This window comes from Thalassophryne amazonica, chromosome 10 (assembly GCF_902500255.1).
Source record: "Thalassophryne amazonica chromosome 10, fThaAma1.1, whole genome shotgun sequence".
NCBI classification, from domain to species: domain Eukaryota; kingdom Metazoa; phylum Chordata; class Actinopteri; order Batrachoidiformes; family Batrachoididae; genus Thalassophryne; species Thalassophryne amazonica.
In genome coordinates, this window is record NC_047112.1 from 33736258 (window position 1) to 33751956 (window position 15699).

A 15699-nucleotide genomic window follows, 5' to 3' on the forward strand; every position below is an offset into this window, starting at 1 on the left:
TTTTGTGAAGGGGAGGGCAAATATCAGGTTTACTCTATAAAAGAACCGTCACCGCCCGTCAAACTGGAAAACCACGGGGCGTCTGGCAACACGCTGATTGTGAGGAGGTATGTTTGTCTGCGTGCTTATAACTGTCCACTCGCATTTGTCCTGCAGCTTTTAGTAAACTTAATTTTGCAAACACAGTCTTATATGTGCCAAAGTGGGAAACAGTTATTGCAACTGTAGGAAACAGCTGCACACAGCTGGAAATGACGAGGCGCATTATTCATTTTTAATCAGGGGGTCACTCAGGTTACCTTTCATTTTCATAAAAACCCCACAGGGGGGGGAATATGTTTAAACAGAGGTTTATGAGGCAGAGGGGGAGACGGGCGGGTGCCTCCAGTTGTAAGTTTTGTCCTGATCTGTTTCTGCACAGAGGGGCCACGCATCGACACAACAGCAGCCGCAGCCATGAAACTCCACGTTCTTGTCTTCCTTCTGCTCTTCACATGCATGTGCCTGAGTCTGGCACAAGGTACGGGTGAGTGCCACATGAGCTTTGTTTGAACAATAATAAGTGATTGCAAATTGTTGTACTTCAGTATCACAGTGCCTCACAATGACCAACAACTTCTAATTTTTTAATGGTCCAAGATATTCCTCAAACATATTTTGATCAAATTGGATGACATTGCCAGTAATGTCTAAACACCAAAAGAACAGAAAAATGCATGTGAGTAATGTTTCGTGGAAGTGTTGCTGCATCTCTATTTTTCATTTCATAATGTACTAGTGTAGCAGATAACTCAAACAATCCTGCAAATGGTGATATAAGCACCAAAATCTGCACAAATACTCCTTAGACATTACTCTTTTGAAAAAAACTGATTGGCCACTTGAAATTTTCAATAGGCAGCCAGTTAGTTCAACTGAAAAATTACAAAGGGATCAAAAATAAAAGATCCTCCAGTCATATTGAAAGTCATACCACGTTATTTGTCTGATCATAAATATTCTTTCTTTCTTGTTTATTTGATGAGGACAATGCACATTAATGAACACTTTGTACATTTTCATGCCTTAGTGTAAATATGCCAGATTTAGCTAAAAGCTACTTTCCATCTGTAGTTCTCAGACACACAACAACAAACAATTACAATCAATAAATTAAAGCAAAACATGAGATTATGTACAGGGTTGGGTAGGATTACTTTGAAATGTAATCCAAAAGTAATCGGATTACAAGTAATCCAAATGTATGTACATACATACATGTAATCCACATGTATTCTTTCAAAGTAATCCTACCCAACCTTGATTATGTACAATACATCTCACCTGTGTTGACAGATTTGATTGTTTTTGAGCCATTTCTAAGATCATTTTTTAAAAGCACTCAGGGTGGGACTGTCTCATATCCTTGTTGGAATGCTGTTCCAGTTTGTACAACCCTTCACAGAGATGGTGTTTTGTCCTGTGGCAGTTCGTCTGAGGGGCACCTCACAGTCCCCTCTAGAAGCAGACCGAGTCCTGAGGTTAGGATCTCTATGTCTAATAAATTCATCCAGAGGAGGTGGGGCTAGGCCATGGAGAGTTTTGTAGATGAGACAAGCACACTTAAACATTATAAAGTTGTTAAAACTTAAAAGATGGTATTTCTCCAGAATTTCACAGTAATGAGTGGAATATGGCTTTTTTAGCAAACACTTTGATGGCTTTTTTTTTTTTTTTAAAGTTGCTCTAAAGGTTTTAGTACTGTCATACCAGCAAATGACCATATTGTGCAGCAATATTCAATATGAGACAGGATCATACAATGAAGGTACGATCTAGCAGCATCAGTCGAAATACAAAGCCTGATTTGTTTAAAGTTTTGAAGGTTAAATTTTACAGTGTTGACAACTTTTTTCACATGTTTTTTGAAGGAAAAGGCGAGGACGAGGCGGAGGATTAGCAACAATCTTCCACTCCAGCTTATTAATTAATCAAAAACCCAGACAGAGCTTTAATTCATTTGAAAGCTTGACTCTTAGTCTTGTCCATCCAAATTGGAAGTCCCAAAAAACAGTTTATTTGTTATTATCTATCGTCCACCTGGTCGTTACTGTGAGTTTCTCTGTGAATTTTCAGACCTTTTGTCTGACTTAGTGCTTAGCTCAGATAAGATAATTATAGTGGGCGATGTTAACATCCACACAGATGCTGAGAATGACAGCCTCAACACTGCATTTAATCTATTGTTAGACTCGACTGGCTTTGCTCAAAATGTAAATGAGTCCACCCACCACTTTAATCATACTTTAGATCATGTTCTGACTTATGGTATGGAAATTGAAGACTTAACAGTATTCCATGAAAACCCCCTTCTGTCTGATCATTTCTTAATAACATTTACATTTACTCTGATGGACTACCCAACAGTGGGGAATAAGTTTCATTACAGTAGAAGTCTTTCAGAAAGCGCTGTAACTAGGTTTAAGGATATGATTCCTTCTTTATGTTCTCCAATGCCATATACCAACACAGGGCAGAGTAGCTACCTAAACTCTGTGAGTGAGATAGATTATCTCGTCAATAGTTTTATATCCTCATTAAGGACAACTTTGGATGCTGTAGATCCTCTGAAAAAGAGAGCCTTAAATCAGAAGTGCCTGACTCCGTGGTATAACTCACAAACTCGCAGCTTAAAGCAGATAACCTGTAAGTTGGAGAGGAAATGGCGTCTCACTAATTTAGAAGATCTTCACTTAGCCTGGAAAAAGAGTCTGTTGCTCTATAAAAAGCCCTCCGTAAAGCTAGGACGTCTTACTACTCATCACTAATTGAAGAAAATAAGAACAACCCCAGGTTTCTTTTCAGCACTGTAGCCAGGCTGACAAAGAGTCAGAGCTCTATTGAGCCGAGTAGTCCTTTAACTTTAACTAGTAATGACTTCATGACTTTCTTTGCTAATAAAATTTTAACTATTAGAGAAAAAATTACTCATAACCATCCCAAAGACATATCGTTCTCTTTGGCTGCTTTCAGTGATGCCGGTATTTGGTTAGACTCTTTCTCTCCGATTGTTCTGTCTGAGTTATTTTCATTAGTTACTTCCTCCAAACCATCAACATGTCTATTAGACCCCTTTCCTACCAGGCTGCTCAAGGAAGCCCTACCATTAATTAATGCTTCGATCTTAAATATGATCAATCTATCTTTATTAGTTGGCTATGTACCACAGGCTTTTAAGGTGGCAGTAATTAAACCATTACTTAAAAAGCCATCACTTGACCCAGCTATCTTAGCTTAGGCCAATCTCCAACTTTCCTTTTCGCTCAAAAATTCTTGAAAGGGTAGTTGTCAAACAGCTAACTGATCATCTGCAGAGGAATGGTCTATTTGAAGAGTTTCAGTCAGGGTTTAGAATTCATCATAGTACAGAAATAGCATTAGTGAAGGTTACAAATTATCTTCTTATGGCCTCAGACAGTGGACTCATCTCTGTACTTGTTCTGTTAGACCTCAGTGCTGCTTTTGATACTGTTGACCATAAAATTTTATTACAGAGATTAGAGCATGCCATAAGTATTAAAGGCACTGCGCTGCGGTGGTTTAAATCATATTTATCTAATAGATTACAATTTGTTCATGTAAATGGGGAATCTTCTTCACAGACTAAGGTTAATTATGGAGTTCCACAAGGTTCTGTGCTAGGACCAATTTTATTCACTTTATACATGCTTCCCTTAGGCAGTATTATTAGACAGCATTGCTTAAATTTTCATTGTTACACAGATGATACCCAACTTTATCTATCCATAAAGCCAGAGGACACACACCAATTAGCTAAACTGCAGGATTATCTTACAGACATACAGACATGGATGACCTCTAATTTCCTGCTTTTAAACTCAGATAAAACTGAAGTTATTGTACTTGGCCCCACAAATCTTAGAAACATGGTGTCTAACCAGATCCTTATTCTGGATGGCATTATCCTGACCTCCATTAATACTGTGAGAAATCTTGAAGTCATTTTTGATCAGGATATGTCATTCAATGCACATATTAAACAAATATGTAGGACTGCTTTTTTGCATTTGCGCAATATCTCTAAAATTAGAAAGGTCTTGTCTCAGAGTGATGCTGAAAAACTAATTCATGCATTTATTTCCTCTAGGCTGGACTATTGTAATTCATTATTATCAGGTTGTCCTAAAAGTTCCCTGAAAAGCCTTCAGTTAATTCAAAATGCTGCAACTAGAGTACTGACAGGGACTAGAAGGAGAGAGCATATCTCACCCATATTGGCCTCTCTTCATTGGCTTCCTGTTAATTCTAGAATAGAATTTAAAATTCTTCTTCTTACTTATAAGGTTTTGAATAATCAGGTCCCATCTTATCATAGGGACCTCATAGTACCATATCACCCCAATAGAGCGCTTCGCTCTCAGACTGCAGGCTTACTTGTAGTTCCTAGGGTTTGTAATAGTAGAATGGGAGGCAGAGCCTTCAGCTTTCAGGCTCCTCTCCTCTGGAACCAGCTCCCAATTCGGATCAGGGAGACAGAGAGCTTATAGTTAGGGCTGGATCAGGTGACCCTGAACCATCCCTTAGTTATGCTGCTATAGACTTAGACTGCTGGGGGGTTCCCATGATGCACTGAGTGTTTCTTTCTCTTTTTGCTCTGTATGCACCACTCTGCATTTAATCATTAGTGATTGATCTCTGCTCCCCTCCACAGCATGTCTTTTTCCTGGTTCCCTCCCTCAGCCCCAACCAGTCCCAGCAGAAGACTGCCCCTCCCTGAGCCTGGTTCTGCTCGAGGTTTCTTCCTGTTAAAAGGGAGTTTTTCCTTCTCACTGTCGCCAAGTGCTTGCTCACAGGGGGTCGTTTTGACCGTTGGGGTTTTTCCGTAATTATTGTATGGCTTTGCCTTTCAATATAAAGCGCCTTGGGGCAACTGTTTGTTGTGATTTGGCGCTATATAAATAAAATTGATTTGATTTGATTTGATTTGAAAGATTAGAGTCCAAGATGATTCCAAGGTACTTGAAATGGGATACTGTTTCAAGTACCTCTCTACCCATCGTTACTTTGAGACTGTTCTGTACCGGTCTTTTTGAAAATGTCATACAAACTGTTTTAGTTGTGTTAAGCATCAGGCAATTGTCATCAAGCCAGTCTTGTACCTTGTTTAAAATATTGGTAAGTTTGTAAGATATTATATTAGTTGTAGAACCATAGGTGTAAATGACTGCATTGTCTGCATACATTTGAGTATTGAGATCACAGCATACCTCTGGAAGGTCATTTATGTATAATGAAAATAATAAGGGCCCGAGGACTGATCCCTGTGTGACACCTACAGGACAGCTACGAAAGGAGGATTTGACTCCGTCAACTGTAACACATTGAGTTCTATTTAAAAGATACGACTCAAACCACTGAACTGCACCAGGTGAGAAATTAAAGTATGTGAGTTTATTAAGTAAAAGTTTGTGATTGACGGTGTCAAATGCCTTCCTGAAGTCAAGAAACACTGCACCTACATAGGAATACTTATCTAATAATCACTTAACCTTTTCAGTTAACATGCAGTTGGCTGTTTCAGTTGAGTGGTGTGACCGAAACCCAAACTGCATTTGATGTAGTGGTGTGAAGCCTTTATCAAGGTGTTTGATCAGTTGATTTCCAATCCATTTTTCAGCTACCTTGGAGATAACTGGAAGAATACTGATTGGCCTGTAATTGGCTACTTGAGTTTTACAGCCCGATTTAAAAATGGGAGTCACTGAAGCAACTTTCCAGGCTGTTGGGACTGTTTTATGATGAAGTGACAAATTAACCAAATGAGTGATAGGTTGTACTAAGGCATTAGCATGTGTTTTTATAAAGTTGGTATCCATAGCATATACATCTTTAGCTTTGGAACATTTAAATCCTTTAATAATTTTTAATACTTCATCTTCAGTTATTTTGTCCAGTTGAAAAATGGGTTGGTCACAGTTTAGAACACAAGGTGCAATAGAGGTGGGGGAAAACTGATTTGTTATATTGAGCACACTATTTAAAAAGTAGTCATTCAAAGTATTCACTATTTTTTTAGGATCTTTCTCCAGAGCATTATCAATATCTAACTCAAGAGTACTATTGTCATATTTGCTATTTTTAAAGTAATTTATTTAGTCTGCCAAACTTTCTTCCCATTACCCTTTGAATCCTCAATAACTGAGATTAAAAAAAATTGGCTTTGGCTTTCTTTAAGGTTTGAGTAACTTTGTTACACAAATGAGTGAATTTTAACCTGTAAGCAATCAAGTTTTCTAGTTAGACAAAAATATGCAATTGTGATCTGAAATGCCAGTAAGAAAGTTATATGTCTTTGCATTTCTATCAGGCTGATTTGTAAGCAAAAGGTCTATTCTTGTTTGTGATTTAGGAGTCAGTCTGGTTGGTTTGTCTATCAACTGTTCAAGGCTAAAGTTTTCTGTTGTTCAAGTTTTTTCCTTTCTTGTTTGTCATCCCAGTTGATGTTAAAATCCAAAAAGGTATAGTATGAACTATCTATAACTGAATGTTATGGAGTTAAGGGGTAAAAAAAAAGAAGAGATTTGCTTTCAAACTGAAAGCAAATCTCCGCAACCTGATAGAAATTAATTAAAAATAAAAAAGCCAAGCTGATGGGTTACATAAGTAATGGAACACTTTGGTATAATACCTGTAAATAATCAGTTTTATCACCAGTTTTCTTCAGACAAGTCAGGGGATGGATACACAAACATTTCCAAGTCACTGAATATGTCTTGGACTTTATTTACATCAATTATGAAGAAATACGAACAGTTTGCCACTCTATGGTAAAACTGTGCAGAGTAGACAGTTCTCAAAAACTGAGTGACTGTGCAAGAAGGAGAAGAGTGAGGAAAGCCACCAAGACACCCAGACAGATTTTCTTTCACCAAAACATCAAATCTAGGCTTACATCTCCGACGTACCTTCTGGCCAATTTTAGCTGAACTCTCAGGTCTTCTCTTTAAGAAAACCCTCCTTGGCGCTTCTTCATCTGCATCAGAAACTCAAAGCACTTTGATATTTTGCCTCACATTCACCCATTCACACTCACACACTGATGTCAGGGTGCTACCATGCAATGAGCTCACTACACGCCGGGAGCAACTAGGGGATTAAGAACCTTGCCCAAGGGCCCTTAGTGATTTTCTGGTGAGGGTTTTGCACCAAGGATCCTCTAGTTTGAAGCCCAACGCTTAACCACTAGACCACCACCTCCTCAGTATATGTGCATTTAAAGACCAAATTAGACAATTGCATGTGTTTATTTTTATTTTTTCTAAAGACAACAATAAAACAAATTATAGACAGTAGAAACTATACAGCGGGTAAAATAAGCACTGAACACATCACCATTTTCTCAGTAAATAAAAAAGTCCTAGTGGCATGAAAGTTTCACCAGATGTCTGTAACAACCCAAATAATCCACACATGCAGAGAAACAAATATGTACAGAAATGAAAGTATGTGTAATCAAATAGAATGATAGGGAAAAGTATTGAACACGCTTACTGAAATTTATATTAATATTTCGTACAAAAGTTGTTGGTAATGACAGCTTCAAGACGCCTCCTGCATGGAGAAACTAGTTGCATGGATTGCTCAGGTGAGACAGACATTCTTCAAATCTTGAAGGTTCCTCTTTTATGAACTCTGATCTTTAGTTCTTTCCATAGATTATCTATTGGATTCAAGTCAGGTGATTGGCTGGGCCATTCTAGCAGCTTTATTACGCAAGGCCAAAATATGGTCATCGGGTATTGCGAAGGCATTGCATCCGCCCATCTGTCTGTGCTCAGCATAAGTCCAGTCCTATTACTGTCAGGGTCTTCAAATTCACAAGGAACATTCTTTGGAAACAGACCTTAGCCAAGTTCAAAGATGACTAACGTTGATCTATTTTATAAGGTCAAAGGCTCACATTCTGTTTCCTATTTTTTTGCTCATAAGGCCAAGGCTATTTTAGCATTGTGTTATAGTTTTTATTGAGAATTTCCTTGGCTCTGTGTTTGGGATCATTGTCTTGCTGAAATGTCCAGCCTCATTTCATCTTCAACATCCTGGTAGATGGCAGATTTTTATCACAAATGTATCGGTACATTGTTCCATTCATTATTCCTTCAATTATATGAAGTTGCCAGTGCTGTATTCTGAAAAGCAGCCCAACACCATGATGTTCCCACTTCCAAACTTCACTGTTGGTATGGTGTTTTTGGGGTGATGAGCCATTTATTGCCACACAACTGTGTTTACTCTTTTTAAAATCATAATGACAACAGAAACTACCCAAATGACCCTGATCAAAAGCTTACATACCCCTGTTCTTAATACTGCATTTTTCCCCCTTATTCAGCTTTATGAAAATTTAAGTAAGGTATATCTTATATACAGCAGTGTTCAGAATAATAGCAGTGCTATGTGACTAAAAAGATTAATCCAGGTTTTGAGTATATTTCTTATTGTTACATGGGAAACAAGGTGCCAGTAGATTCAGTAGATTCTCACAAATCCAACAAGACCAAGCATTCATGATATGCACACACTTAAGGCTATGAAATTGGGCTATTAGTAAAAAAAATAAAAAAAATAGAAAAGGGGGTGTTCACAATAATAGTAGCATCTGCTGCTGACGCTACAAACTAAAAACTATTATGTTCAAACTGCTTTTTCAGCAATCCTGTGAATCACTAAACTAATATTTTGTTGTATAACCACAGTTTTTCATGATTTCTTACATCTGCGAGGCATTAATTTTGTTGGTTTGGAACCAAGATTTTGCTCATTTACTAGTGTGCTTGGGGTCATTGTCTTGTTGAAACACCCATTTCAAGGGCATATCCTCTTCAGCATAAGGCAACATAACCTCTTCAAGTATTTTGACATATCCAAACTGATCCATGATATCTGGTATGTAATATATAGGCCCAACACCATAGTAGGAGAAACATGCCCATGTCATGATGCTTGCACCACAATGCTTCACTGTCTTCACTCTGAACTGTGGCTTGAATTCAGAGTTTGGGGGTCGTCTCACAAACTGTCTGCGGCCCTTGGACCCAAAAAGAACAGTTTTACGTCTCATCAGTCCACAAAATATTCCTCCATTTCTCTTTAGGCCAGTTGATGTGTTCTTTGGCAAATTGTAACCTCTTCTGCACACGTCTTTTATTTAACAGAGGGACTTTGCGGGGGATTCTTGCAAATAAATTAGCTTCACACAGGCGTCTTCTAACTGTCATAGCACTTACAGGTAACTCCAGACTGTCTTTGATCATCCTGGAGCTGATCAATGGGTGAGCCTTTGCCATTCTGGTTATTCTTCTATCCATTTTGATGGTTGTTTTCCGTTTTCTTCCACGCATCTCTGGTTTTTTTTGTCCATTTTAAAGCATTGGAGATCATTGTAGATGAACAGTCTATCATTTTTTGCACCTGCGTATAGGTTTTCCCCTCTCCAATCAACTTTTTAATCAAACTACGCTGTTCTTCTGAACAGTCTTGAACGTCCCATTTTCCTCAGGCTTTCAAAGAGAAAAGCATGTTCAACAGGTGCTGGCTTCATCCTTACATAGGCGACACCTGATTCACACCTGTTTGTTCTATAAAACTGACAAACTCACTGACTGAATGCCACACTACTATTATTATGAACACCCCCTTTTCTACTTTTTTTTTTTACTAATAGCCCAATTTCATAGCCTAAAGAGTGTGCATATCATGAATGCTTGGTCTTGTTGGATTTGTGAGAATCTACTGAATCTATTGGTACCTTGTTTCCCATGTAACAATAAGAAATTGTTATGTGTCGACGCGGGTTGAGGAGCGGACCTGCGTCTGACTGAACCCAGCGCTAAAATAACCAGAAAGCGGTTCCAATAACAAAACAATTTATTTTCCCCCTTTTGTGCAATACTCGGTGTACAAACATAAAACGCATCTGTCTGGCGGAGTGAAGGACGGCGCGCTCTCCAGCACCCAAAGGGATCGAAGCCCGGCGGCTCTGGACCCACGTTCACTGCCAAACACCCCCCAGGTGGACACGACAAACCGACTCTGTGAAGGATAGAAAAGGTGAGGTAAGTCAGCAGCTACAACTAATATCCTTCAAAGGTACACACTATCAGCAACACATTCAGGTCTGAATTTAAGCTTTATGTAAATGAGCAGCTTCTCACAACAGGTGGAGGATCATCAGTCCGCACGCCACGGCCGTGAGAAGCAAGCTGCACAACTCTCATCAATCTTCACATATACTGCGTAACAAAATACCAAATTACTGTTAACAATTATTCAGACAATCAAATCACCTGTGATGTGTGCTGACAGCATGTGTCCCTCACCCATCCTCCTTCACAGGCACGATGTGTCAAACCCAGGCGCGGTCCTCAGCGTCTCACAAACGAACATCACAAGGTCGAGTTCCCGGCAATTCTGCTTGAATCACAAATGGCTTAAATGCAGAACGCCATCTCATTATCTGCTTCAGCTGAAAGTCTTTAAGGTGGCACGTGAGCATCATCCACAGGTGCTGCATATCACGTTGATGAGGGTGAAGGGCTCTTCTGCCAGCACCTTCTCCACAGACAATAAATCAGTTTGCATACCACCTGGAGAGCAAAGAAAAGAAAAGAACACCAAAATGTCCAGCCAAACCCCCCCAACACACAACAAGAAATATACTCAAAATGTTGGGGAAGTGTCGTGACACGGACCCACAACAGGGGGCGTTAATGAAGGGACAATGGAATAGCCAAAAGTAACAATTTAATGTTGTGAAGGTGCACAACGTAATACAGACAGATACAAATATGCGTTATATCAATCCGACAAAAAAGGTGACGTGTGGCAGGCTCGAAGATAGGAGACGTCCGGCGAGAGAAAAGCCGGAACACACACAAGCCTCACCGCCACGGACCTGAAGAACACCGGAGCCGCCAAGCCCTGCGCCCCAGGTGGCCACTGTCTTCAGCAGTCAGACCCGGTACTGCTGGCAGAAAACAGAAACAGTTCTGGATGAGTGTGAGTTCGCACACTCAGTAATCCCACAGTCTGTGTTCAGTAAGGAGGGAGAACCTCCACCTCCAATCACACACTCGTGCAGCTCCTGTCTAACCACTTATCTGGTTGGAGTGTGAAGCGAAGCCGTCGCTGATCACACCAAACGCCAATCCCACAGATAAGGCAAACACCACAGGATAACGGCTGCAAAGAAGTTCAGATTATTACTCAATGTTTTAAGTCAGCAGAGAAAATTACCTGTAAGGTAGACGATTTCTCGGCGAGGAGGTGGAGTTGCAGTCCGGTCTTTATAGTGGTGGTGATGGGTGACAGCTGGTGTTGATAGATGACAGCTGTCACCTCCAGCGGCTCCAACGCCCTCTCGTGCTTGGAGCCTGCACTCCAAGCAGGGCGCCATCTGGTGGTGGTGGGCCAGCAGTACCTCCTCTTCAGCGGCCCACACAACACAAAACCTGGATTAATCTTTTTAGTCACATAGCACTACTACTATTCTGAACACTACTGTATTATATTCCAATTCTAAGGTGGAACTATGCCAGTATACAAAGGTATATCTTATACAGCTTCATGATGAAGTGGTGTAGAGGAGGATTTTCTTAAAAAGAAGACAAAGTTTAGCTATAAATTGTCAGAAGGTACATCTGAGCTGCAACCCTAGATTTGCTCTGTTTTAGTGAAAGAATATCCTTCTCCGCACTACTCCACTTAGAAACTAAGAGTGGTGATGCAAAATGCAAAATTTACACTGTGCACAATTTCTCCAATCACAGCCACATACGCCTATTAGTGCAGCAGATAACTGAAACAATCCTGCAAATGGTGATATAAGCATCAATTTCGGCACAAATACTTCTTAGACATTACTCTTTTGAAATGACCGATTAGCCACCTGAATTCTCAGTAGGCAGCCAGGTAGGGGTCAACTGAAGAATTACACATGGGTCAAAATTAAAAGATGCTCTAAGTCTAATCATACTGAAAATTATATCAGATGATTCGCTTGGGGGAGGTGATGGTCTAGTGGTTAAGGTGTTGGGCTTGAGTCCAGAAGATCATGGGTTCGAATCTCCGCCTGACTGGAAAATCACTAAGGGCCCTTGGGCAAGGCCTTGAATCCCCTATTGCTCCCAGTGTGTAGTGAGCGCCTTGTATGGCACTCACTTGAGCGTCTGATGCAGATGGAAAAGCGCTATATAAATGCAGTCCATTTACCATCCATTTATAACTTTAACTTTTGACCCCTGAACAAACTGAAACTGACCTTTGTTATCATTCTTGCTGAATTTACCCCATAGCTCCAAAACATTCAGTCATAAATAGTCCAAACTATGGAATCGTTATGATCAAGCAAATAATGTGATATAGTTTTCAATAAGATTAGAGCATCTTTTAATTTGGGCCCATGTGTAATTCTTCAATTGACCCCTACCTGGCTGCCTATTGCCAAATTGAAGTGGCCAGTCAGTTTTTTTTAAAGAGTAATGTCTAAGGAGTATTTGTGCCGAATTTGACGCTTGTATCATCATTTGCAGGATTCTGCTCTAAATATTGTCTTATCTACTGCACTATATAACTTTTTCTGGGTGTCTTGATGTCGTTCCTCACTCTTCTCCTTCTTGCACTCAGTTTTTGAGAACTGTCTACTCCACACAGATTTACCATAGAGTACCCACACTGTTTGTATTTCTTCATAATAACTAAAACCATTAGTGACTACATTTCTATAAAGATTCTAAAGGGTGTATAACACATTTAACTGCAGAGTTACACCATGTATATAAACTATACACGATTATCCAATAACAGTATACAGCAAATGAAATGAAGACAAAAGGAAGTCATTGTTTGCTCAGTTGCTAGTACAACGATTTGACAAAATAAAGTGGCTGCGTAGCTTTTTCCTCAAGAGAAATATTTAAAAGTGAGGCTGTTTGTTTTCTTAAGCCCTTTGTAACATCACCTCTCACCTCAGGCTCGTACGGTAACTGCTGCCTCGGCCATGTTCAACGCACAAATGGGCTTGTGAGGAAGAACATAGAGAGTTACAGGATCCAGGAAACAGATGGCGATTGCAACATCAGAGCTGTTGTGTAAGTATTCTTTACTTTTGGCCACTGGAACTGTTTGGCACAGACTAATGGAAAAACGAATGACCTGTTTATTGAGATTTTAGAAGTTATTCTCAGCATTAAGTGGCCAATCTTCTTCTCAGTCTTCTGCTTAGTGCAGCCTGTTTTTGATTAGTTATGTCATGTAGTACTTTTGCAGTATATCTGATTCATTATACTGCGGATATCCGTAGGTTTTCGATGAAGAAGAAGCGCGGAAACACAAAGAAAAGGACAATCTGTGCCAATCCCAATGACGACTGGGTGCAGCAGCTGTTGAAGACTCTTGATAACAAGAAGTAAAATGTGGCTTGCATACCTATGCACTAACACGCTCATTTAAAGAAAAATATAAATGCCTTATTGTAAAAACTTTGTCTTTATAGAAACATAAACGTACAACAATGAGGAGAAAAGAAGAGTGGGGATCCTCGATTTCACCATCATCGATTTCCATCATCACTTAGGAGATGGATCACATCACCTTTCTCGAGATGAGGAAATTCCTGTAGCTGAAAGTGAAAATAAATCATGTATACAGAGCACATGATTATGACATATATATCATATTGCATCCTCAGTGTCAGATAAAAGTAGCAGCTTTCATTTCTATGAGCCATCACGGTCACTGCTCAGTGACGTGGAAAACCTGCGATGAATGAGCCACATTTGGGCAACTTTGTAATGTGTATCTGCATGAGTGCGCATTTGTGTGTTCACTGTGTATGTAAGAAAATACTGACATTTCATTTGTGGTATAATACAGATTTCCATATTTTTGTCACCACTATATGTGTACTTTGCATTTTACTGTCTAAATTAATAAAACAAACAAGCAAACAAAAAAAAAAAACTACAATTAATACAGAAACTCTAGCTTCTGTCATATTAATTCACTGGCCAACAACAACAGCAACAACAACAACAACAAATTTTCTTGCATGAACTTTGAGAACTGATTTTGGGTCATTTTGGGGTGCTGAATCCGAATCTGAGCTCAGATTTCCTCTATCACATCACATTTTTTTGCAGTCTTCATGTTCCTTAATGATGGATTACGCAAAAGTTGCTCATTCACTCACAAGTTTGATGCCACTAATCATGCAGAAAAGCAGCTTCAAAACCATAGTTTTTATACCAAGTTTGCAAAATCTCAACAAAAGCCGTAATATCGTTTATGGCGCAGAAGAGGTGTGCGAGATTGCAGCATTTGCTTCATGCTTGATACGAGAAATGTGTTTTCATATCTCAGAAACATGATGTGATTGGCAAAAACTAACACCAGAGTCAGATTCGGTGCCTCCAAATTACCCAAAAGCTGTTGAAAAACTATGCAATAAAAATTGTGTTGAACATTGTTATCATCATGGTCTGTCTTAAAGAAACAAAGCAAGCTCGATGTGAGACAATAATCTTACAAAAATGATCCATGACACTGTAAAACTCAACTTCTGAATTTTTTCAGCGAAACTGGATTCAGTGATTATGGAGTAACAAGAATAGTAAAGACCTGATTTCCTAAAAGGTGTGTATGTTAAAACTTACTCAAGCACCAAAGCACTGATTTGCTAAGAGGATTGCACCTCTCAAATGTACAAAATAGTGCATGTTGTCCATTTAGTGTGTTTGCCCTGGTGAATATGCAATATGGGTTTGGTCCATTCACATGTACGCAAAACTTTGAGAGGAAGCATGCAAGTAGGTGAGGCATGCACACGCAAAACAATTGATTAAGGTCAAAAGGAAATTTAGTGGGTGTTACTAGCATCTGGATTTTGTGCATTTTAGACCCGGCAGTTAAGTTATTGTGTGTTACAGACTACTATTCCAGCTTCTTCCTCATACAATCAAAAAAAAAAAAGAAACCCTCCCCTAAAACTGTCCCCTGTAACTCCGCATATAATGCATGATCAATCATGATCAATCCAAAAAAAAGCTTCAGAATCAGAATCAAACTTTTGCCAAGTAATTTCTCACATACAAGGAATTTGATCTAGCGTTATCTGGTGTTTACTTTTACTTGTACTACCACTTGCGCAGCAGATAATAGAATCTTTACAAAGGAATCCTGCAAATGGTGAAACAAGCACCAAATTCGGCACAAATACCCCTTAGACATTACCTTTTTTTTAAAAAACCAACCGGTCACATGAATTTTGGAATAGGTAGCCAGGTAGGGGTCAGCTGAAGATTTACAAAGGGGTCAAAATTTAAAAAAGCTCCAGTCATATTGAAAACTACACCACATTATTTGTCTGATCATACAGATTTCAAAAAGGTATAGTTTGGACTATCTGTGCCTAAATGCTATAGAGTTATGGGGTAAAAACAACAAGAATGGTGAAAAAGATCAACTTCAGTTTGTACAGGGGTTAAAAGTTAAAGGTGTTCCAATTTTGGTAAAAATGTGATGCAAATGATTCAAGTGGCCAGTCGGTTTGTTTCAAAAGAGTAACGTCTAAGGAGTATTTGTGCCGAATTTGGTGCTTGTATCACCATTTGAAGGATTGTTTCATTTATCTGCTGCACTACA

General features: G+C 39.2%; 1 protein-coding gene across 2 annotated transcripts; it reads left to right on the plus strand.

Annotated features, from left to right (window-relative positions):
- ccl25b (chemokine (C-C motif) ligand 25b) lies at positions 1-14019 on the plus strand. Of its 2 annotated transcripts, none has more exons than XM_034179731.1 (5): positions 1-107; positions 422-520; positions 13031-13148; positions 13361-13465; positions 13553-14019. In XM_034179731.1, the coding sequence occupies exons 2-5, from the start codon at positions 457-459 to the stop codon at positions 13572-13574; spliced, it is 309 nt and encodes a 102-aa protein (XP_034035622.1). In that variant the 5' UTR covers positions 1-107; positions 422-456; the 3' UTR covers positions 13575-14019. The 2 variants fall into 2 exon arrangements, with proteins under 2 accessions (XP_034035622.1, XP_034035621.1); XM_034179730.1 differs by having other exon boundaries at positions 2-107; positions 422-526.
- The last annotated feature ends 1680 nt before the right edge of the window (positions 14020-15699 follow it).

Bases quoted from the DNA above. Each gene is read 5' to 3' on its own strand.
- ccl25b (XM_034179730.1), top strand. From the start codon at position 457: ATGAAACTCCACGTTCTTGTCTTCCTTCTGCTCTTCACATGCATGTGC. The intron at 527-13,030 runs GTGAGTGCCACA...CTCTCACCTCAG, and splicing joins GAGTCTGGCACAAGGTACGG to GCTCGTACGGTAACTGCTGC. The intron at 13,466-13,552 runs GTAAAATGTGGC...TTGTCTTTATAG, and splicing joins AAGACTCTTGATAACAAGAA to AAACATAAACGTACAACAAT.